Genomic DNA, 23,848 nt, shown 5'->3' on the forward strand with positions numbered 1-23,848 from the left:
TATGGATATTGTGTGTGGATATTATTCAATCTCCATTAATTTATTAACTATTAATCAACCTGTTCCACCTGTCCAACTGGTTCATTACAGATCGTTAGCTCAAAGCTGGAACGCGATGTGCATCGGTGTACAGTGAGCAGATTGAAATATGTACCCCTTCTCTCTAAACGACCCGTCGACAAATGACCGGTTTTGATAATGTAAGTCATCAGTCATCATCGGCTGGGCAGATTAAGCGCAAACACGTTCTGTAAAGAATGTCTCGAGATAAACAACAACAACCGGTACAGGTCGAGGCCAGAACAAGCAAATGCCGATTGTTGAGCTTTGGTATCTAACAGCACACCAACGATGGTTGTGTTTTGCTGCAACGATTTAAAACCCCTGAACGGTTGAAAAGTTGTCTAATTTGCCTCGACAAGTTCTTCTTATCCAATTTGGGCGCCTTAGATCGGGATATCGGGATGAATGCGGATACACTTTCAGCCATTCCCGCCGGAGTGTGGCCGGAACGGACGATGTGCTTCGACTTTAAAATAATTGATGTGCAGCAACAACATCCTGACGTTTTCGACGTCTCCGATGGATGACATCGTTTAGATGGAGTGCACACCGAACCGACGGTCGGCATGGTGGAGGTGGAAGCAGAAGCCATCACGATGAATGGCACCTTTTCCTGGCAAACTTTATCATTTATCTTTATTACCGTTGTCTCGTTTTGTCCTCATGGGTTTAACCTTGCCGAGGACCCCCGCGGCCCGGTTTGATGATGACATTGAAGACGAGAGAAAGTGAGCCTTGCGTCACCACCACGGACGGAGGCAGAGGAGCTGGGACGGTGGGGGGGTATGAAAAATCACCACCAATAATCATGTCGCTGCAAAACGACATGTGCCCCGTGTCCCGGGGTGAAAGAAAGCTAACTAATGGTGTACATTATCCCATCAGATATTTGAAGTAAAGGATGCTATTAAACTTGAACTTGAAGTCAATTTGGCTCCAACCACGCACGCGTGATTCGGTCATCCAAAAAAGTAGCTTAAATATGGTAGCAATTGAAAAGACGCTCAAAAACGGCTCGTCGCAAGGTTTGGAATGGCAGATCGTCACTCAGGTGCCTAGCTTTACCATGTGCTTGATAATATTTGCACCATTCAGTGATGTAATGATTTAAACAAATTTCTCCGATTTTGTTTTTGACATTTCTTTTTCATTCCAATGGAAGATGTTTCTCACAGTTTTTAACGGTGCAAAAAATGTATCGAGAGGCCATTTGTTGCCGTTGGGTCCTCCACACGCTTTCGAAACGCAAAACAGGTCCCTAAAACGTAGCTTTGATTCAATTTGTTTTATGAAGTTTATAAAAGACCTTAACCTTCATTTCGCGCGGTATATGCTGGCCATTTCCTCCAAAAATATTAGTCGATTCTGCAACCAGCTCTGAGAACAGGCCCGAGGTATGGCACGCATCGGACATCTTATTAAATACATGTATTGTACATCATTTGACTGCGTCCCGTACAGTTTTTTTATGCGTTGAAGAATACCTTCGGTATGTACGTTATCGACTTCTGAAATCATCATTCCACATTCAAACGATTATACAACGGAATGTGAATAATTTCTACTTACTTACTACTTTATACCATCCACAAAACTCTAAATATTTTTGAAAATCTTTATCGAAATTGAGAGTGTCTTATATTATAGTGATCGTACACAAATGCATCTGATGCGACGATCCCACGTCGAACATGTACCTTGAAAATGTGTTAAAGAAATTAACATTCTTAAAACAGAAGAGATAAGTGAACAATATATAACACTAGCTTGACGCCCGGCGATGCGGTAAAGAAGGGATTGAGAAAGGAGTTATGGTTTTCATTGTTTACCTGAGATTTCTGTGTTAATTTAATAAATACAATTACGGTATATTTAAAATGGTTGATATTTCATCGATTTTCCCGTGTTGTATTTTGTATAACTTTGGTGGAAACACCTTGACATACGTATACATCCCTGTTTTGTTTGAGTTAATAAAATTGAGATTCAGTTGATGATTTTATCTAAAAATAATGATCGAACAAATCTTCAACAACATCTGCAATGCTTAAACTTAATGTGTGGAAAGTTTCACAATCCACGGTTCAGTATTGGTCGAATTTTTAATGTACACAAAATTCCATACATTTAAAAAAAAACTAAAGTATATAATAGAACTATTTAATAAAAAATCATGAGTTATCTCAAAAAGTTCTAATTAATCTATCTATCAGTATATGATCACTTTGGTAAGTGCAGATAGAAAAATTCCCATCAAATTGGATAGTTGGTACGAGACCTACGCACCGTCTTCATGTCTGACCAGCGCGCTTTCCAACTACTTCCCACGTACGAGCTTCAACCCGACACACTTCACTCTCTATCAGTTCACATCCAGTACGTACCATCCGCAACGCCACTCCGAAGATGATGATGATCTCACATCACGTTTATTGATTTTTATCATCGCCATAGCTTATTACTGTTATTACCATTATCGACGTCATCGTCAACATTAATCGATTCGAATACGGCCTCCTTTCGACCTGTTTGTGCGAGCTCATGCGCTACTTTACGCAAGCAAGCAAGCGTGCCACTGTATTGGGCCACCATTTGTAAGCGGCGACGACGACTCCGACGACTTTGACGATCGCACAACGATCTCGGCTGTATCGTTATTTTTTATCACACATCCATTTTTACTTCACTTTATTTATGTGACTTCGACCGCTTTGCATACTTGAGGCCAACGTACAGTGGTCGCTTGCGCCGTCTCGCGTCTTTCGGTAGCCTTAAGTTTGGTACTTTCAAGCAAACGCTCACTAAAAACCCAAAATTACAATAATAACCAAAACGCACATCCGCTTCACCAAAGGGAAGTCGGGCATTTGTGTGTGTTTATTTTTCTCCAACCACAATCCAGTTCGAATAATGCAGACGACCACCCTCGTTGGCGTGGACGACGGATCTTCCATTCCGGCAGCGAGGCGTCAGGAAACTGTCGCCGGCAACTTTCGTGGGCGGAGGTCGTTTCTGTGCGTGAATTATGGACCTTCTGCTTCCCCCCGGCAGCTTTTGGAATCGGTTTACCATAATTTCAACCGTCACGACGAATTTTGGGCTTGTGCGAATGTTGGTACCATTCGACACCAGACCAGATACCTAGGTGGTTGTGGTCAGGTGAACCATTTGGAGAAACAATTTTAATCGTACAATTTACAGGCACTCGCAAGTATTTCACACGATGGTGCTATAATTCAGATTTAAATGCTTGTTTTGGAGCCGTGCCCAGTAATGTTATTTAATAAGTCCATTGAAATAATGCTACCTTTTTTTGTTGCGCACGACCAAACTGGAAGTATTTTAATACATCTATAACGATCTAAGAAAACATCGATCAACCTTCGTGCAGGTTCCACTCCTCCTACCCATTTTATTGAAAATGGAGTTGAAAGGTACACATACTCAACAAACATTTCCATTGAAATGCAGCATCAAGCTGATGTGTACACAAAATAGCATCACTTAATAGAATTTTAATCGAACCGTGTGGAAAACCACCGACGAAAACAGGTGGGTTTGCCAGAACCCTTCCTTCACCGATACGCAATCTGAGCGCCGAAGGCTGTTCGTCTGGCCATGGGAGGGTGTTAAAGATAAACCTCGTTCACCTATGCCCAGCAATCTCAGACAACAAGTAACACGCCTCCGGTAGGCCGCACACCAAGCCAACGGTTAGTCTAGAGGATTACAACGAAAAGCCCTTTCTTTCGGCTAGCAAAAATAGAAACAAAACAATCGCATGTTGCTTTCGCCTCGAAAACACTGGCGGTTAGCTTAGTCCCACCCAAACATTACCATTAAATTCGGGCTCGGATGAAAGGCAACACACATAATGAAACTCTGGAGCTCAAAAACCTGAAAATGGCACGAAACTCATCGAACTCATTGCCTCCTATGGCGAGCAAAAAGTTTTTCCTGGACGAAGGAGCAAAAACAAAAAAAAGAACACAAGGAAAAGCGTCCGCCCACAAATTGGATTGTATCGGTGCGGTTGGCACAAAATGAGCCTTTTGCCCTCCCAATAGTTGTGGCAAAAGAGAAGCTAGAGATGTGATTTGGCATTCAGAAAGAAAGAAACCCCCCTTCCACCCGAAAGCACAATAAAAACTTTCACTAAAAGTAAGTCGCTCGGAACAGGAATGTCCTAGGATTAGCGAAAAAGTTTGTCGCACAGCACTTTGAGAGAGGGTGATTTTTTTCTTACTTATTTCGTTGCTTGGCACAACGATGAAAGTTGAACAATTTTAATCGTTAAACATCGCCGTCATGGTAGACGCATTTCGGTAACTTGAAAGAAACACACCAACAGATTGTTTTGTCAGGTAAAATAAAAAAGCACTCGCTGTAGGACAAACCACTTACTCAAAAATAATGTTTGACAAGCAAAAATTGTCATCAACAAATCCGGTAGCACAGAGCCTTCGATGGGTACCGTCCATCCTGATTGCGAGTAAATAAAAGATCGCACCGATGCTGATAGGAAGTAATCCGTTTGCCAACCGAAACCTGCCGATAATCATTGTTTGCGATCACGAAAAGGTGCTTCACTCACTCGGACGCTCGATTGCAAACACATTTTCTTCCAGGGGGTCGGTGAGTGAAGTGCGAGCTACAAAAAAAAAAAAAAACAAAAGGAACCCATCCCCGGCGCGGGAAAGTCAAAGTCAGTCAATGGTGTTTAACTTAACAAATAGTTCGAGCTCACTGCAGGGTAAAAAGGATCACATTCCACCCCCGGGATGGTGGCTTGCATCGTTTCATCGATGGACAAATGGAAATGAACACCGGTGCAGAGGAGGTAGGGCACACAGTGGGCGCCGCCGAGCGTCAGACAACAACGACCAGCACCTTTTGTGGCCGGAAGAAAGGCCAACAACAAGGGTGCCAACGACGAGCTTGGTGGAGGAGGGTTGGCTAGAAAAATCATACCCGAGACACGCGGAAGAGTGTGTGCTGGAGAAAGCAGTGAATACTAAAATAAACTCCGCCGCGTCCTTTCGTCGGGCAATACAGACACACACACACACCCACACACATGCGCGTGCGAACGAGGAAAACACACCGGACGTCCGGAAAGCTCCTGGCTTAACTCGGGTTAATTGAATCAACGATGGCTCGATTTGATAAAAGATTCTGATCACGCATTTTCATCACCGCCGTAAAGTTTTCCGTTTGGTTTTTTTCGTTTTTTTTTTTTTGTTTGCCCCGGAGTTTCCATCGTGTCTTCTTGTATTTTAGCATTGACGGAACGCGGCTGAACTGAAAAGTAGAAGACATAAGCTGGCCACTCTTGTGGCGGAGGGTGGCCAAAAGTATCATCGGTTTCTTCCGCAGGGAAAGGGAGTAGATGGGGTAATAAAACTTCGGCCAGATTGGGCTGCGGCTTGTCCTGCGGAGACCTGGGGAAGAGGAGGTGCACCATCGAATTGATGCCGCAAAACGACGCACGACTTCACATCGTTCCGGGACGCGCTAGGGGTCGCACACGATGGCTCAACAAGCAGCTAACAAGAACCCACTTTAGAATTAGAAAATACTTGCTCGCAATCGCTGGATGCCACCGCTCCCCCGCCTCCCAGCGTGCCCGGTAAAGTGCTGCACACCCGAAAACCTTAATTCGACCGCGCGCACTCTTTCCGGGGAAAGTTGAAAATTGTCCCGCCAAAAACACAAACTCGAGCTTCAAATTGAATGAGGTTCGCCGACCCTCCCAAGGGAGGAGGGGGATAAAAGACGAACGCGTGTGTTCGTTCCTTTGTGATGAGACACCAGAGTCTGACTTTTTGACTTCTTGCTAACGGCCGAGGGGACTACCCGAGGGGAGGGCGGGGGAAAAAGGCAGTATTGCGTGCCGAAAGTTTCGTCCCGACGAACCACGCGAACACGCGATGAAAGTTTGTTTTGTGCGGACACAACCAATTTTACAAAAGCCGCAGAATTTACGGTTGGATTCGCTTCCCCCGCTGACCGCTGCGTCTTTTCGTCTTCGGCTCGAAGTCTTAGGCAGCAAATGTGTCCCTTTCGTCAATTCTGTCCTGATGACCTCGCCAATTGCCACGGCCACTAACGTAACAAAGAAAGGTGACACTAAGCAACCCAGCAATAGGAAAAAAAGCGTTGAAAATTTGAGGCTGTCTCCGAAAATTCTGTGTGCGGAACGCCATAAAATGTCCTGTGAAGAGTTTGGAATATTCTAAAGTATCGTTATAATAACAATAAAGTGTTACCTAATTATATAGTGTGTTCAATCCAGGCTATACCTGATTTTAATAAGTTTAATAAAAACAATCTATTGCATATTTCAACTTTTTTTTTGTATGGAGTTTGGTGTACACCAATACGACCGTCGATTCTGAAACATTCCACACATTAAGTTTTAGTTTTTTAAATTTTTGAAGATTTGTTTGATCATTACTTTTCGATAAAATCATCTAAATTTTACTATTGAAATTCAGTTTTACTAACACAAACAAAAATGTAAACAATGTATACATATGTAAAGGTGTATTCATCAGAGTTATAAAACAAGATGTTGTATAAATGTTGTTGTTGACCGTGAAATCGATCAAATATCAACCATTTTAAACATTGCATAAAGAGTAAAAACCACAACTCACCGCAACCTTCTTAGCATGAAGATATTAAATATTACTTTAACAGAAAAAAGTGTTAAAACAGTCCTATTTAGTGAGTGCGATTTTGAATCTGGAAGAAAACAACTTATTCCACGAATTCGAATCTATTTAAGGAGAAGTGAAAACAGACCAAGAAGATCACTTAAGATTGCCTGCAAAACAAAGAAACCATTCCTAATTAACTTCAATATTTTTCGACTTATACTTCATACAACACCAAACAAAAAGGGATGCAAAAGAAGAACAAAGAACACAGAAAGAAAGCAACCGATGAAGTACGCGCGAAAGACGCAAAAGCATCTACAGATTTGATGCAACCGGGGCTCAGGCGTCAGATTCATCAGCTAAATTTAGATGCCACAAGAATCTTCGCGAAACACAAGCCAACGGAAGCGGTGAAGGAGGCAACAACGTTCGTCTTCCTGTCTGCGGAAGTCCACCCAAGGACAAGGACGTGCTTGCACCAGCAGCCCCAAAGCGAGACCGATCTCTAATACAGCCTGAATCTTACTTAAACGTCCCCCATCGTGTCGTCTCGGGTGCAACGAAAAGTGCAACCGGCAGAGCGGGGCCATTGTCCTCGTGCAAAGGCGAACGTGGAGAAGGAAATTTCATTAGCCATCCATTTCCATTTCGGCTACCATCACAACCGTCGCCGGTGGCTGCTGGAAGATGGAGCGATTTGCGTTTTGCCGGAAAAACAAACTCAAGAGGCGCGAGTGAGACTCGACTCCGAGAAGCAATCAGCGTTTCCTTTGGCAAACCTTCCGAGAAGAGTGGTTTTTGTGCAACGGCAAATACCTGCCGTCTTTGGGTGGAGAGTTGATGCGATGCTTGTGAAAGAGATGCTAATTAAATTTCTTCCAGCAGCTCGCAGCACCAGCTTACGTTTTGTTCTATTCCGGTGCCTTTCTTCTGGTGCTCTTGAAGGTAAGAGTGGTTGTGGTCAACACACCACCACCGTTTGGGTGACCTTCATCGACGGCTGGGCGATCAACAGCCGGAACCGGATGGGATTCAGCAGATCCATAAAAATGACTGGCCTCCCTCCAGTTTTCCTCCTCGAAGGAGAATCCTTCCACGGGAAGGAGGAAAAATAAAACCGGACCACAGGACAACACATAAAACACAATGCAACGGACGCAGCGCACCCCAAACCCAGGTAATGCGACGACACCTTTGTGTTGATTTAATTAACTCTGTGGCATTATATTCCTGTCGCGGGTAAAGGTGAGCGGGGGCGTTGAAATGGCTTCTGCCTTTTGAACCTATATTCCTGCCCGGCCGACGGACGGGAGCCTAATCCGGTGGGTTTTGTTGTTCCAGAGTTTTATGGGTGGGTTTCACTTTCACCGCAAACTCCTACGGAACCGACGACGACGGTCTTTGGATATCTGGCGTCGGATCTCTTGGAAGCTGTGCGTCCTGTATAGCACGGGTGAAAGTCATAAAATATCCCTTTTGATGGGTCACTCGCACCAAATGGAGCCATATCCGAGTGCCGTACGGCGTCCGGTGTTTGCAAATTGCACCAAACACAGGCAGATTGGGAGAAAGGCTACGACGCAACGCCCGAACGGGGTAATCCGGGCCGGATCTCGGGATGTTGCAACTTATATCCCTTTGACGACCATTATGAGTGGAGCTCTTGGGTGTTTTTCGTGGTGCCACAAGAAACCCGAGCCGTTCAAAAACTAAACGAAATAGTATGGATAAAGGCCCGCTCGTCTGATGGCCACTTCCGCGCACTCAACCCTTCCGCAGCAGCACCGTTCGTCTCGATGTAGTAACTCATATCTTAATGTTGTTACTGGCGAGTTATGACGGTGTTATTCAATATCAGTGTCATCGGCTCCAGATAACACATTAGTGGGAGATTTTTGGACCGATACTTTTCCGCACCGAAAACGGCGACACCCCGAGACGCGCCCTCCCTCCTCTCCCCCACGCGTGCCAAATCTGGGCCCTTCGATGGGTTTGGATAGGTTTCACAGTTTTATCTGTCTGGTGTCAGTTTTACACTTTCGCAACAATTTATCTCCACTCCGCGGGTGGGGTCGGGGAGGAGGGGAAGAAGCCGAGCGAGGACGACAATTTTTTGTTTTGTTTCTAAAGGATATTGCGCGGCGTTCCGTCTGTGCATACCATGAGCGTGAGTGTTGTGCAACGCCACCGTACCCGTTTACAACCCCTCCAGCGAACATTCGGGTAACTCGGAGAATTTCTCCAGCGATGCCATTTCTTTGGGACGATGGAGTGTCAGATTACGGTCTCGAAACTTTCCGGTGCGCCGATGTGTATGTGTTTGCGTGTCGGGTGCACCCGATGGTGGCTGGAGCGATGATAAATGGCTGCACGCGTGTGTCGGTGGTTGTCCTAAGGAAACGCCGTTCAACGGTAAAAACGGATCAAACTTTCTACCAGAGCAAGGGCGTTGCGTTGGCGCTTTTGGCATTACGACGCAGAAAACTTTCGAAAGACGAAAATCGGTCTAAATAAATAGCTAATCGGTTTCTAACCGCAAAGAATCTTTAAACGCCCTCATGAGGTAAATGGGCTTGAATGTTTGTTTTTCCTAAAAAGTGGATTGTTTTTTTAGTTCTAATAATCAAATCAGTAATCTTTTTTTAACACAAAATAAATCAAGACATAAGTCTCACAAGTTCACTTTGCTCAATTGGAAAACAAAGAGACAACTTGAGAACACAGAAACTTAAAAATCTTTCGAAACAAATAACAATCCAATTAACGATGGGAACAAGCAGCGAAACATATGACCATCAAAGTGAGAACAACGAGATAACAATCATCGCTCGCTTGTTGAGAACAAAGAGATGATATTCTTTATCATCCCTCAATACGCGCAATAGAAAAAAAAATACGAAGGCACTTTTATTAATTGGAAGACTTTTATTACTACCGAAGCTACTAACATCGATGCAGAAGCTAATTCGTAACATAATCCGTAAAATCGTTTGGAGTTGTTTTATTACCGATTTGTTTTTTTTGGTTTTATTCCTATCCAACAGCATCCACCGTAACGTGTCGTTTCGTTTAAAATTAACAGTGCAATAAACCAGACACCAATTAACCGACACTCGCGCGTCGTTCCGGGCTTCCGCTGTTCAACGGCTTCGATTACAGGACTTTACTCGGTCCGGAAACTCCTTTTCTTGATTGCGGTAAAATATGAGGGCGGCTTTTTTTTTGTTTGGTTATGTTTAGTCTCCCACTGCCAAGAACCGCCGAGAGTCGGCTGCTCTGCTGTGGTAAGAAAGGATATTGTTACGGAAACGACGGAAAAAAGGGAGTCTCCACAGTCCGTGCGGCGAAGGACCCCATCATCGTTCCATGTAAGTTCTTGTAAGAACTGAAATTGACCATTAAAGGAAGTTCACGTTTTGAAGTTTTATCTTCCCCGGGGCCGGTTTTTCCTTCGCCCGAACCCATGTGTTTTATTCCGCACAGGACACGGTTCCTTCGGGCGGGCAGGGGGGGGGGGGGGGGGGATTCCCATAGAAACACACGGTACATCCCCGTACAAGAAGTCGTTTTCATTTCACAGCTGCTTTTACGATTGCTCGTAATAAAAGCGTGTAGCATACAAAGGAAAAGTTGAGGAATGACCGGCCGAGGCTCTTAGGATCACGATCATCAGCCGGTTCTCCTCTTGCATCGCACATTTCTAGAACCGTCGGTTCGTTGCATGCTCCTCATTATCACCGGACACGTTCCTTCGACCGAGGTCTGGGCTTTGGAGATGGACAAATTGAAGTTTATAGATCCACCAGCCGTGACGGAGATCCAATGCGCACCCATCCATATAACCTCCGGCGCGTCGTGGATAATCGAAAGGGCACACGCACAGCCCGGCTCATAAACCTGTACCCGCCGAGGTAATGTATCTTTCGGCGGCCCGGAAGGTTAAGAATCGGAAGGCACATGTGTGGCGTTGCTGTAGACGCACCTTTTTTTCCCCTCGGAATCGACTGCACATGGCTCGACATTCGAATGGTGCGCCTAATGTTTATGTGTAACCAACGATATTACTTCAGGAGGGTAAGAAAAAGGGAACAAAATTGCTGTCAACCGCGGTTTATTGTCCATCCGGATTGTTATTCTACGCGAAGCAGTGTACGCTTCGCCTTTTTTCACTCAACCCATCCTTTAATGCTTAAACAATTTGAAGAGGGAATATTTACCCCAACCCGTCCGCGTACAGCTCGAACCCGTGGCGTAGCGGAGTTTAAATATTAAAATGGTTCTAAAATGTTTACTCGCACCATTTGCCGGTGATTGCTGCTCTCGAACGTTTGTTAATCTGTTATCTTGCCAAAGGTCGAGAGTATGCATTCCAGAAAAAAGGGTATTGCATATAAAATTGAGCAAAATAAAAAAGAAGTAGCAAAACACACCTAGATACACACATACACAGAAAACGGTACAGAGGAGCGTATTTAAAGATCGCCGGATTATGTTGTGCTCCGCTCCAGACGGTGGGTGAGAAAACGGATATCGTTTCGTACCGAAAACCGGTGCCGCAGAAAGAAAGGAAACAGGAAATCGCACAGATGCCACCTTGGTTCGGTGCCCCCTTCTGCACGATTTGCAGCGGACAGTTTGCACTTCTTTTGCCTCTGGAGGGAGAAATCACCCCGCCAAGGGACACAGAGCGAACCAAAAAACTTTCCCTCCAATCGATGGGGTTATCTCGCATGAAAACGCACGTCGTTCCGCTGCGAAACGTGAACTTTTCTGAATCGACTTTTTCTTTAGCGGGTGTACTTTTTTTTTGTTTGTTTGCTTCCAACTCTTGAACGGTCGATTGGCCATATTGAACCCAAGTGAGGATAGAAGATTTTTTTTCTAAGTATATTGGGGGTTTTTCTGTGGAAAAATTGAAAAATCTACATTCCAAGCGACATATCAACAACCGTCGCCGTTTACGCATAGCTGAGTAGATAATCGTAGGTAAAAGAAAAGGTTGGAAAACCATGTCCCAAAAAAGGGTTGATTCCGGTTTTTTTTAAATTCTAGATTGCCGATTTTCCACCGTGTCAAATCTTGTCACCTGTACGTGACAAAAGAACACATCTCACGAAAGACGAAATTTATTTACACAACTCAAATGTGTTTGCATTAGCTTCACCAAACATCGCTTGAACTTATCAGTGAACGAAAACCGATTGGACCACGAAAAGACATCGAAAGGGATCCTAAAATAGTCTGCGGATAAAATAAGCGCTTCGTTAAGGTCTTCCCGTTCGAACGCTCGCAACGGAATTTGAAACGGATTCATCGCAACGGTTCCCTATATCAAATTACTGACCACCGATGCTATCGTCGAGACCGTCGAATTCCAAACGGAACGGTGGAAACGACACGCTGCATCCCCGCAAACCAACCAACCCAACTATCGGGCAAGTGTCGACTTCCCGACCGAATCGTTCCTGGGAAGGTATTTTAATTCGGTTCCGTCTCTCCAACCGGTAATCGGTTCGGTGTCGATAACGATAAGCGACGTCAATGGAATTCGCAAACTCTATTTGGTCCGCACCTGCAGGGCGAATGAACGAGATGGGCAAAAAAAAGAGTGGTCGAAAAGGAAGAGGAAAATATCCCAAACAGTAGTCACCGAAAAGGGCCAGCAGTCCCCAATCAAGTCACGCTGACACTTGTTCACCGATGGAGACGCCTGGTCGCCCGAACGGACCACCGAAGCGACGCCATGCGGCTGGTGCGACGAACTACCCGAGTCCGGAAAATTCGCGTTCAAACAAAACAAAAAAGCGGGCGAGTGTAAAATTCTTTATTTTAAGAGGTTTCCTAATCAGAGATAAATATTTAAGCAGTTTAGTAACAGTAATTCGATTAAATTATTCAACACCGCCTGATGGAAAGAAGTAAAATGTTTTCCCACCTTTCTGCCATACCGATCCTCTCTCGCCCACGTCGTGGAGGTGGCGGAGATCGAATTTCGAATTCATTGCTAGCCTTTTTTTTATCGGTAACCGTACTTTGGCTTCATTTACCGGAACCCATTAGGGGCCGCCTGGCTGGAAATGGTCGGGAATTGCCAAAATATTCCCCGACGGAGCGAATCGGAACCGCCTGCGGGAGGTATGGAAGGTTCTGATTTGAGGGAGGGCTAGGTTTTATCGTTCCGTTTTTACAACAGTTGCCAGTTTACGGCCGAGAGGATTCTTTGCTGCACAAACATTGCTAGCCAATTGATCGTCGCGGGTTGCAGTATCGGACAATTATTTCTTCCTTACCAAATTTCTATTTCGTTCTATCCTAATTTAAGCCCATATGAATTAGCATATAAAAATTAGCTTCCAAACCTAAAGTACCGTGTTCGATTAAAACGATTCACTTACCGGGCGGGTAACCATTACTTCACAACCAAATGCACTTTCGCCATTATTCATTCATTTGCTCCGATTATTCCTAACAGGTACCGAGCTTTAATTAATTGACTAAATAAGCTATAAATATGCAACGCTCTACGAATGAAATTAAAAAGACAAAAATAGCGCTCGTCTTTACTCAGTAACATAGCGATCACAAATTGGCATTTCATCGACCCTTAACTCTACATGGAAAAACCAATCGAATGGTTGCCATCGCTAAATAAAGGAGTGAGTTTCGCCGGAAACAGCAACGGGGAAGGAGGAAACTACTAAATTGGTGTTACTGAGGACTTATCGGCGCGTTCCTTTTAGCGTATGCACCGTTTGACTGGTACAAAGGTTCCATTTGATTCAATTATTGGGAATATTACCATATCAAGTGGACCTTCTACTATCAGTACCTACAACAGGAGAACACATTGAATGTGACTAGAACGAACAGGGTAGGCAAATTGAATACATTTTGTTTCAACTGGAAAAAAAAAGAATACAACGCATTCATTTTTCTGGCATAAGGATAAGCTCTTACGAAAATAACAATAAAAAAAACATATTCGATAACTAAAAACGTGTTTATTTTAAACGTTAGGAATTTAACTTTACAGAAATACTTTTCTAGTGGATTTTTTCTACCACTATGCGCAATAGAAAATCTAGCTAAGAGGGAAATGCATTCACTAAAATAGCGAGAATAATAGCTAACAGCATTGGAAAAGAAATTATAGAATTAGACACACATAATAAGCTAACTTCATCCACGCGAATTAAAAATGTAAGAAAATCACGAGCAACTGCGAAAGAACAAGGCGGAGCAAAACCATACGCATAAGTCATTAATACAGCTTGATAGATTTGGGGAAACTTTGCAAAAGCTTTGGAGTGGGAAAGAAGAAGAGAATAGTAATTTAATATACATTTTCATATCCGTCGCGACCATTTGCATTTGCAGATAAAAGAAAGATTAGTTCGCTGTACATGGTAAACCACTTTCCAATTTTAGCTACAGACACATAAGAGGAAGCCAAATGTAAATGCTTTCGTGTTCTACTACTCGCTTCTGAATACTCGTTTTTTTTGTTGCTGCTTCAGACGCGGGTAGGTGTGTATGGGTGGGTTAAAAATTTGGTTTATTTTACACAAAACTTCAATTAGGATACGCTTTTCGGCAAGACTAAATAAAGGCTTCTTATAAATTCTACGACACCATCTACTGCCATTGTACCAACGTAGGGAATTGAAACGTAAAAGAAGTGAAATGAATAATATGAATTGAGGTTTGAAATGGATCTAAATGTACCTGGTTCGGGCAGTGTCAAGAGTTTGTTATGGTTGCAGAAGTCAGTGTTGCAACACTCGATATTGAAGGTGGTACTCTTTTCCTTCGAGGTTAGACAACTCAGGGGCAGCCGATCGGCCAGGTCGTACTTTTTCGGCTTACAGCTACTCCACCACACATTTCGAGTCGGATGATGGGTTTTGATAGGGGGTGGGGCGCAGTTGTTGATGATGAACATGATGGTTGGTGATGTAGATTGGTGGAGGTTGGTTTGACATTTAAGAGCATGTAGATTCGAGTGACGGATTTCGATTAACCGCATGATACCAATATGAGGTTGGTTTGGGCGAGGCATTTAGTATACAGTATACAATTCGCGGAGCAAACACAACAACAATGTTTTAAAAGAGAGAGAGAGACAGATAAAAAGGGAAGAAAAAGAGAAAGAGAAAATGGTACTTAAACACATGGTTTACGATCGAACAAATCTTTACGAAAGGTAGTAATGTACATTAAATGTTTCGATTAATATCATTGATTCCTGTAATAAATTGATTTAGTGTATTTCCTAATGTAGAAATAACGACATAGGTAGGATATTCAGGGAGCTGGGGTGGAGCATCAACTCAAATACCAAAAAGGGAAGAAATCAAATCCACTAAAACCATTCCCGATCACACGAAACAGTTTAACCCTTTCATCAATGCATGGAGGCAACCGCGGTGAGGAGAAACTCAGGGATGGCAAAGAAAATCGGCAGCATATTAGAGGCGGACTTGTGCTGTAAAAACCAATTCGTTTCTACAATCGATAGAATTTTGCGAAAAGGAAAAATAATAAATAAAAACAGAAAAATAATGTTAGAGAAAGTTTGGTTTTGGTACAGAAACAGAATAAACACTCATTTTCGAAAAGTCAGGTTGATAATTTAGCAAAATGAAAGAAAAACAATGCAATATTAGTGAAAACAAAACTAAAGAACGGCATTAATAAAATCAAATTAACAATACCAATCTGACACAATCCATTCGTATAATCATTCATTACGGTCGCTGGTTTTATCATATCAATCATGTAATCTACTTCTTATATTGGTGGTGATGGTGGTTGTCTTGTTCAGTCGATTGTGAAAATTTTGGCTTGTTTTAGTCGGTGAGCAGGAAAGCAAAACTGTGGTTACGACACGGCACGTATTTGATTGCTTGCGAATGTTATGTCAAGCATCTTTTAATTGTCCAACCTGTTAAAAACAAAAATCAATCATCAGTGCTGATCTACTATGACTTTTAAACGAGATGCAGAATGAAACAGAGAAAGTAGAAAAAAATAAACATATCAAGGTTCCAAATAAAACGAAAGCATAACCATCGAACAAACAAAAGAAGCGTTCAAAAGAATCATCAACAATAAGATGAATTGCTGAAAAATATAAAAATAGTCGAAAACAAATTCAAACCAAAATTAATTTAAAAAAATAGGAAACAAAATCAAAAATATTAACAAAAAAATGAAACAAAACCAAAATTGGGAAAATAAAACAAAAACAAAGGGAAATAAATTAAAACTGAAGCGCACCTTCCGCCATGGGTCTCGCGGGTTTGAGATAATAATTACACAAGTCGGGTCCGTAGCAACAGTAGTGATCGTTTGGCTCGTCATCAGTTTTATTGCGACACCAGTTCCAGGTGAATGGACCCTGATAGTCCATCAGATGTAAGCACCTTTGGAAAAGATTGTATGGGGAGAACATATTTTGAATTCTTCGAAATTGCGCTATGTTGCGTAGTTAGCAAACATTTGGATGATCACAAAGATGACAAGAGCACTTTTTCGCTGTGTGTGATTTTAAATTTATGTGAACCCTTTCCGGTTTACTTTTACTTTCAGGAGGTAGGTGGTGGCATTGGTTGGTTGAGGTGTACCATTTCTTCAAATTTTATTCGACTGGTATAGTTTGAAACATTTATTGGAAAGTGTTTCTACCAACACGACGCAGTAGAAGTACGTTTTTACCTTTTTTTACGTTAATTAAATTACGCAGAATAGTCAGCATTAAATTTTAATGTTAAAACCATGGATCGTTTTTGTGTAATGGACTCGCCTATAAATTATGATGTTTTAATCTAATTTCCAACTAAAATAGAATAATTTGTCCCAAAACAAGTTGAAGCTTTGTTCTGCGAATTAAACGAGGGACCTGAATAAATTGGTCACGAAGGAATAAACCATGTCGTCCAAACCAAAAGCCAAATTAACTTTCTGTCCAGACGTCATAAGATCATAATTACAGATCAACTCCTTGACAAGGATACACTTTCACTCGAATGAATGTATGCAAAGCTGTACCCCGTGGACGGGAAAGCAAAGTCTACCCATTAAAATAATAAAACACGTACATTTTTATCATTTAGCTGAACGAAAACATACAGTGAAATGAGATATGAACGAACACGTTTTCCAACGTTCCTTCTCACCGCATGGACGAGCCAGCACCTGTATGTAGGGCTGCTACACTGACCATCGTTTAGCAGCTGCTTTCGTTTTAATTAGCAGACAATCTACCCGAAAGCGTTTTTCCCTGCAGGCAACCCTTCACGCTAACACCTAACCGCCTCGTGGAGGAGGAACCAATGCCCAGGAAGGCCTCCGGTTGGCCATCAATTTCCCCATTAAATGGACAGTTTTAATTGCCAACTGTCCGGCAAAACGATACCCCATGTGTGCGAAGCACAGGCTGCCGGTGGAAAGTGGAAAGGGAATGTATGGCTGGGAACTAGTTTGACCACGCGCGGCATTCCGAGACCGCTGGATGGTCACGGTCCATCGGGCGCTTGTGTGGCAGCGGGAAGGGAGAAATCCTCTCCCGGCCTATTAGTTATAGTTACTGCTTACTTGCTTACCCTGGCCTCTGGAGTGCTACAACTAAAATCAAACCCCACCGTCCTCCTGAGACCGCTCTGGCCAAACCTCGCCTCGGTGCGGGATTCCGTCCAATCAGCCGACGGGTAGTTAACCCTAGCGCAAACCACTCCCGCATTCGATTACTACTCGCCGAGGGAAGGCGTTGAAAATGGAAAATTAGCGCCCGAGCCTATGGCTGCCAGAGGGGGAATGCATCTCTCCAGGGGTAATCGGGGAGGCTACCGGAGCTAGCTTCTTCGATCGACCCAGACAGCATGCTCGTAAATCAAATCCTTATTAACACGCAGTCACCGTTAACTGTACTACAACGAATGAATGCTGGGTGCAGCTGTTATGATCCGCGGTGGTAATGGAGGTTTATTTTCTTTGACAGCAAAATTAATCTAATCTTACGGGAAATAGCCCATTACGAAAAACAATACCTTTGATACGTTGAAAAGTAGATTCGGATGTTCAAATTAATCTTTTTTTCTATTTCCTACAGCAGCAATAATGACCATGCTTTACATTTGTTGAACATTTCAACCAACAAAGCTTTCTTCCAAAAACAAGAATGAAGTCTTAAAATTGGCCGCACATTTGGCAATTTTAAATAATCGTCAATGAGCATATGCCGCAATGAAAATCAATTTCTAGATATTCAAACGGGTTATGAAATGTGAAACATGTGCCATCATATTAATAGCCACCACGCTATGTATCGAAAAGCAGATTTTGCTGGAATACATCTGCACCCAGTTTCCACCCACCTTTCCATACCCCTAGAAATAGAAACAATTCGGCTAATGTAGCGCGCAATCCCATTACAATTCGAATTCAATTCCGCGACTTTTGCGAGACGCCATAAAATTACCAAACGGTGTGGAATACTTGCGTGGCGCTAGTGTGCAGGCTTGCTGCTGTGTTTTCCCTCTGCCTTGAAAAGGTTGCACGAAAGGGGTAGGAAAATTGGTGTGGCATATGAAAAAAGAGAGTATAAAAATACCACATCGAAGGCGCCCACCGTGGGAAGCTTCTCTTTTTGTTCGTTACAGCTTTGAATGTTTACAGGGAAAAAAAACGGAAGCCCACCATGTGAGCATGTTTTAATGTTGCCACACATATGCTTACATCGATAAAACGGGCTCTGATCGTTTCATTTTTCCCTCCGAAGTTCTCGGAGAAATCATTTACCACCAACGGACCGCGAAAGAAGAAATTGGCCACCTCCAAACCGTTTGCCACCGCCTCCTAGCTCGATCCGATTTATTTATTTTATATATTCCATTCCCCAATCTGACGACAATGAAGGGCCACAATAGCGCGACGTGCGGTAGCGCACCGACCCGACGGCCGAACGAAATGGTTCGAATGAGTTGGAAAATTGTCCTTCTTTTCCCTAGTAATCGTTGCGTCGATCGTCCTCCCGGTCACGATGTAAAACGGCATGTTTTCGTGTCTTTGGTCGTGATTGGTAAGGGTTAATTTGATGTTCTTTTTTTTTTATTTCGAAACAACCCGCTACGAACGGGTGAGAACGGAGTAGGAAGATTGTTTTATAAAAAAAAAGAAATGTGGAAAAACCGAACTGAAATCGATGCCATAACTTTGCAATTTTATTGCGTTTTTATGTCGCTCGTAAAATAAATATTAGTGAAATGAAGTGAAAAGGTATTTCTTGTTTTCTTTCAGGGAGTGAGAGAGTGAGAGAAAAAAAACAGAAACAGAAATGAAAAGCTGAATGAGCAGAAGGTGGGAGAAAATAAAATGGAAAACGTTAAAGATACTATCACACGATAAATGAATGTGGTAGCAAAATTTTGATTTAAAATTATAGCTAATGCGCTACAACCACTCTAAACATCATGATTAAATCGAACTCTTATGAATTAATGGGTGCATCAACATTGGAAATAAAAGTGCAAATATGAAACAAAACAATAAGATGAAGCATTGCCAAAACGAAAGAACCGTTCAACAGCAAAGGGCAATGCTGTAATAAAAAATCAAACGGGAACCTAATCACTAAAGAAATGTGTTTCTAACAAATGAGAGTTTAAAAATAATAGTTTTATATCTACAATGGATGCCCTTACTATTTAATTTATAATTGTTATCGATTGGTTGTTGAACTTTACTCTCTGCAAGAAAGTATAGAACATAAGAAACAAACAGAACAGTACAGAAAACAAGAGAAATGAAAGAAGGAAAAATACTGTATGGACAGCACACGAGAGAGGACATTCTCGAACAACAGAGTTTTCCGAAAGACGAAATAATTTCAAAAGGTTCCAGCGAAGAAAACAGTGAAGAAATATGAATATATTCCACGGCAGCAACAAGAAAACGAACAACAACTTCTCCAAAAAGCAACAAATCGAGAGAGAAAAACCGAAAGTTGTCCATGGCCGGTGCTGTTGGTAGCCACATCATTATTCTGGTCATCACAAACAGCTGTAGTTTTCTACGTGAAACGACTCCTAATAAGGAACCCACAATGAGCCGCGGAAAAGTCATGTACTGTTACCATGCCACACGGACGGAAATCGTAGACCGGTGGAACGATGAAAAGTAAGAAGCGTCGGAATGGACGAATCCACCTCCAGCAGAAGTTTTGCGACGTCCAGAAGTTGTTGTTAGTGTGGAAAGCTGTAAAAAAAAATTGTCTTCCTTTATGAGCAGACGAATGCCACCATCATAATCCAACGGAGGTTTGAGGGGGGGGGGGGGGGGAATTCACGACGAAGCAAAATAGACACACATAGAAGAAGGACGCGCAAGGACGATGACATGAATTTGCTTGAAATTATTATTGGATTTAATTAAAACGCTCCTCGAACACGCGTTCTCGGGAAATGCCGTTCCGGATTACTGTTCGCTGGCGGGAATGGAATGACAAACAAGGTGACGCAGAAAAGCAAAGGAAAACGGGGAGGTGGTTAAGGGAAAGAATCTTTAGACATCTTTCCACCGATGGTCACGGCTCTAGCATACTAATAATGAAAACACAATCTGCAACGGGACGGGGGATCGCCAATGGGAAAAAATCGGTCGCAAAACCGCGACAAAACATACGGCAGACTTTCCAACACAGCTCCGGATGGTAACAACAGATCTTTTTCTCGTTACCACTTTTCTCTGCCCGATTTGTTGCTTTTTTTTATTTTGTTTTTGAAGGGTTGTTTGTTAGTTTCAATTTTTCCGATCCGTTGTAACCAATGTTAAACGAACGCTGCCATCTTGTGGTGCCCATCGGTTGCACCATTTGTATTCTAGTGCCAGTATCAATTGTGAAGGTGAAACACAAACGCAAAACACCGTTTGAAATGTGGATTGGCGCGATGCAGCTAGCCAAGTGTTCCTAACAACAGAAGGAGAACGAGGAAACGATCAACGAAGAAGGGAAGCTTCTGGACGAGCATGACTTTTCGAATGATTTTTCACTTATCACAAGGAAAGGCGCAAGAGGATAATGCAATCAAAAGGAACACAACACCGTAACAAACACAACAGCCTTGGGCGGATGCGGTTGGTTACACTTTCTATTCCTTCAAGGATCGTATCCAAGGCGATTACAGTTCGAAGCAGTCAGTCAGTGCAGATGGCAACGGATCGGGCGACATTGCGAACACTCAGACGCGCACACAAAAACACAACACAAAAAGGATTCACGTGGAAGTGGAATTCAAGGCAACCCTTTAAAATGGTTTCTTAGATTTTCCTGCCCATCCTTCAGTGCGTTTGTTTGTGGGTGCGCGTTCCGGTTTTCCATCGCGTCCGTTACAATCCTCAAGCAACCACAGCGAGGAAAAGATGAACACATCCTCCGACCGTTAAAAGAGTATCCACTTTGTTTCTTCCTCCTCCAGTCATTTGCCAACCTTTTTTTTGCACATCGGAAGTGAAACGACTATTTACAAGCATTACACCGGTTTCCAACCGGAATCATGTCGCTTCCGCTTGGTGGCATATTTTACTGCAAGGTTGATAAGGACGATGTCGCAAAAGCGTCGTTTCGGCGATTACTACCAGGAATGGCCCACGATAGAAATGGAGGAAAGGAGTTAGACGGACAAGAGAGGCAAACTAAAGACGAACACAAAATTGGTATTAGATCCGTGTGCGGGGTGGGAGTTTTATTCGGAAAAATTATTTATATTGAGCGCGAATAGAAAGAACCGGTAGTAGGAAAATAGGTACGCATTGGATGTGTAATGAACTGGTGTATGATGGTGCCCTTTTTTCAGGTGGTTACTCTTAGAACCGGGCCCCCGGTTGACGGTTGTGCGTCGATGAACCGTGTTACAAAGAAAGGGATTTTTTCTTCTCGTTATTGGATGACACCACGCTTCAAAGAACCGAAGGAAAGTTGATTGCTATCCGCGGGGGGACACGACGCTCGACGAATAGAAAGCTGAGTGTGTGGGTGACGTTTGACGAAAATGGACGGAAACGTTTTGGGTATTGGGGTGTGAATCGGTGGCTGATTGGCAGTAATGACGATTTCGTGGATGTGTTTTTTTAGCTGTTGTTGTTGTGAAAATAAATGACAACGAATACGACGAGGACCATGGACGGTGTTGTTGTGGGGGGTGTTGCGAAAGGGGTGTTCTGATATGAATAACTTGGCCCCCGACGCGAGCTGCCACGCGTAGCAGCAAATCAATGAGAAAATGGGCGATGTGAATTGGTGAAACAATATCGCCAGTGGCGAGGGATAACGATCTAGAAATACTGCCTTCACGCGCACACACACGCACACACACATTGTGGTCAGTGTGGCACGGTGTGGCCCATTGGATGCAGATAAGACCATACCTGTAGGAGTACTTGTGTTTGCCGTCGGCTTCCTTCGTCACCGAGGTGAAGCAAACGCCATCGGTTTCGCACACGTAGTTTTCGTCCTTGCAAATGTCGCAGTGACATTTTAATAATTCTGAAAGTAGAAAAAGCCAAACGACGATATGAGAAAAGTGGTAATGAATATACATCACATAAATAAGCACACTAGGAAAGAATATGCTGGAACTGGAGCGTGATCTTCGCAAGACGCTCCTCCATGCTATGCCGTACGAAAAGCATACCCGAACGTAAAACTAAAAGGAGACAAAAATATCGTGAGAAAAAAAACCCTCCAAGCCGGGAAAACGGATGGGTTACAATTTATGGTTTTTAATTTACCGAGAATTTCGTCCGGTCCCTCGGTATAAATTCCATTTCCACTCGTCCATTTCGTTCTCAATCCTTTCAATTTTCTCTGGCAGTCGCCGGGCACATGAGCGAGTCCTCCAGAAAACCTTAACACTTGCACTCCGTTCGCCAAGAGGGCTGGACATTTTCTTCCCACTTTCTACCGCACACGTTTACGTCACCCGAACCTGGAACATCCCCGTGAATGGAAGCGCATTAACTTGAATCCAAAAGCCATCCGAAAATGGCGCCATTTGGCCCGTAAGCTGAGCAGCAGCAGCAACACACAGTAGGTTGAAACTGCCAGCTGGCGGGCGGGCGAAAAGGTTAATCGCACTTGACCGTGCGGGTAAGAAACCCGCCCGTTGCCTCTAAGTGTTATCGCTTAACTAGAGACGGGGAAAAGAGTAACTTGCCGTACGCCGAAGCCGGTCCATGCTACGAAACTGGAAGTAGAATGTTCCATCCGATTGCACGAGCTTCAAATTAACGTTTTAATCGAGTGAAATTGTCGGTAATGAGAGTTTTGAGGGAGCATACATCCATGGGAGCCGTGTAAGAAGCAGTTGGTTTAGGTATTTTCACATTTTAACTAGACAGAACGGGATGCCGTTGCACTCATAAGCGTCGCGATAATCCCCCATCTTCAAGTTAATTAATGTGAAAAGCAGTTAACGAATCGTGGGAAAGAATTTTCCTCCGTTTTTGATACACTCTTAGATGTAAATAAATAACAGGTTGCTGATAATTGTTTGGCCTGACACATAGAAAGCGCTAGTAGATTTTAATTCATATCATTTTTAGTTTGTACCAACCTTGAAACGAGTTCTGCTAGAATTTGACAGCACTCTGACAATAATCTAGTGAGCTAGAGTATTTTGTGTGACGGAACTTCTGTATTTTGAGTAATTATAGGAAAGAAGGACCACCTCGACGGCGTGGGTTCGAATCCCAACCGAGACCGAGCGGACCCTCCCCTGTACGAGAGGACTGACTATCTGCGTAAAACAGGGAAACAAGTCTCGTAAGCTCTTAACGAGCATGCATGACCAAGAGGACGATACGCCAAGAAGAAAGAGAAGGAAAGAAGAAGGAAAGAAGGAATTTCGCGTGATGATAAAGTATTGCTTTTAGAAGAGGAAAAATATAGTTGAAGCCAAATATGCTTGATAAAGAGTTTTAAGACACTGGTCCACCATAATCAACCATCAAATATTGGTATGCTAAATTTAAACGAAATCAAGCACTGAGGATGGTGAACACAGAGGCGTTTAAGAGGCGTTTAAGAGGAAAACATTAAAAAATTAAGAAAATTAGTAAAAGCAACC

The 23,848-nt window shown here is 43.1% G+C and overlaps 1 protein-coding gene across 1 annotated transcript in view; it reads right to left on the reverse strand.

Annotated features, from left to right (window-relative positions):
* LOC131282527 (TGF-beta receptor type-1) overlaps nucleotides 1–23,848 on the reverse strand; it is a 66,338-nt gene that overhangs the window by 11,792 nt on the left and 30,698 nt on the right. The window contains exons 3-4 of the mRNA XM_058312019.1: nucleotides 22,149–22,266; nucleotides 14,451–14,593 (exon numbers count right to left, since the gene is read on the reverse strand). Coding sequence (XP_058168002.1) covers nucleotides 14,451–14,593; nucleotides 22,149–22,266 — 261 coding nt within the window. The remainder of the gene's footprint in view (nucleotides 1–14,450; nucleotides 14,594–22,148; nucleotides 22,267–23,848) is intronic.

This window comes from Anopheles ziemanni, chromosome 2 (assembly GCF_943734765.1).
Source record: "Anopheles ziemanni chromosome 2, idAnoZiCoDA_A2_x.2, whole genome shotgun sequence".
In the NCBI taxonomy this organism is placed as follows: Eukaryota; Metazoa; Arthropoda; class Insecta; order Diptera; family Culicidae; genus Anopheles; species Anopheles ziemanni.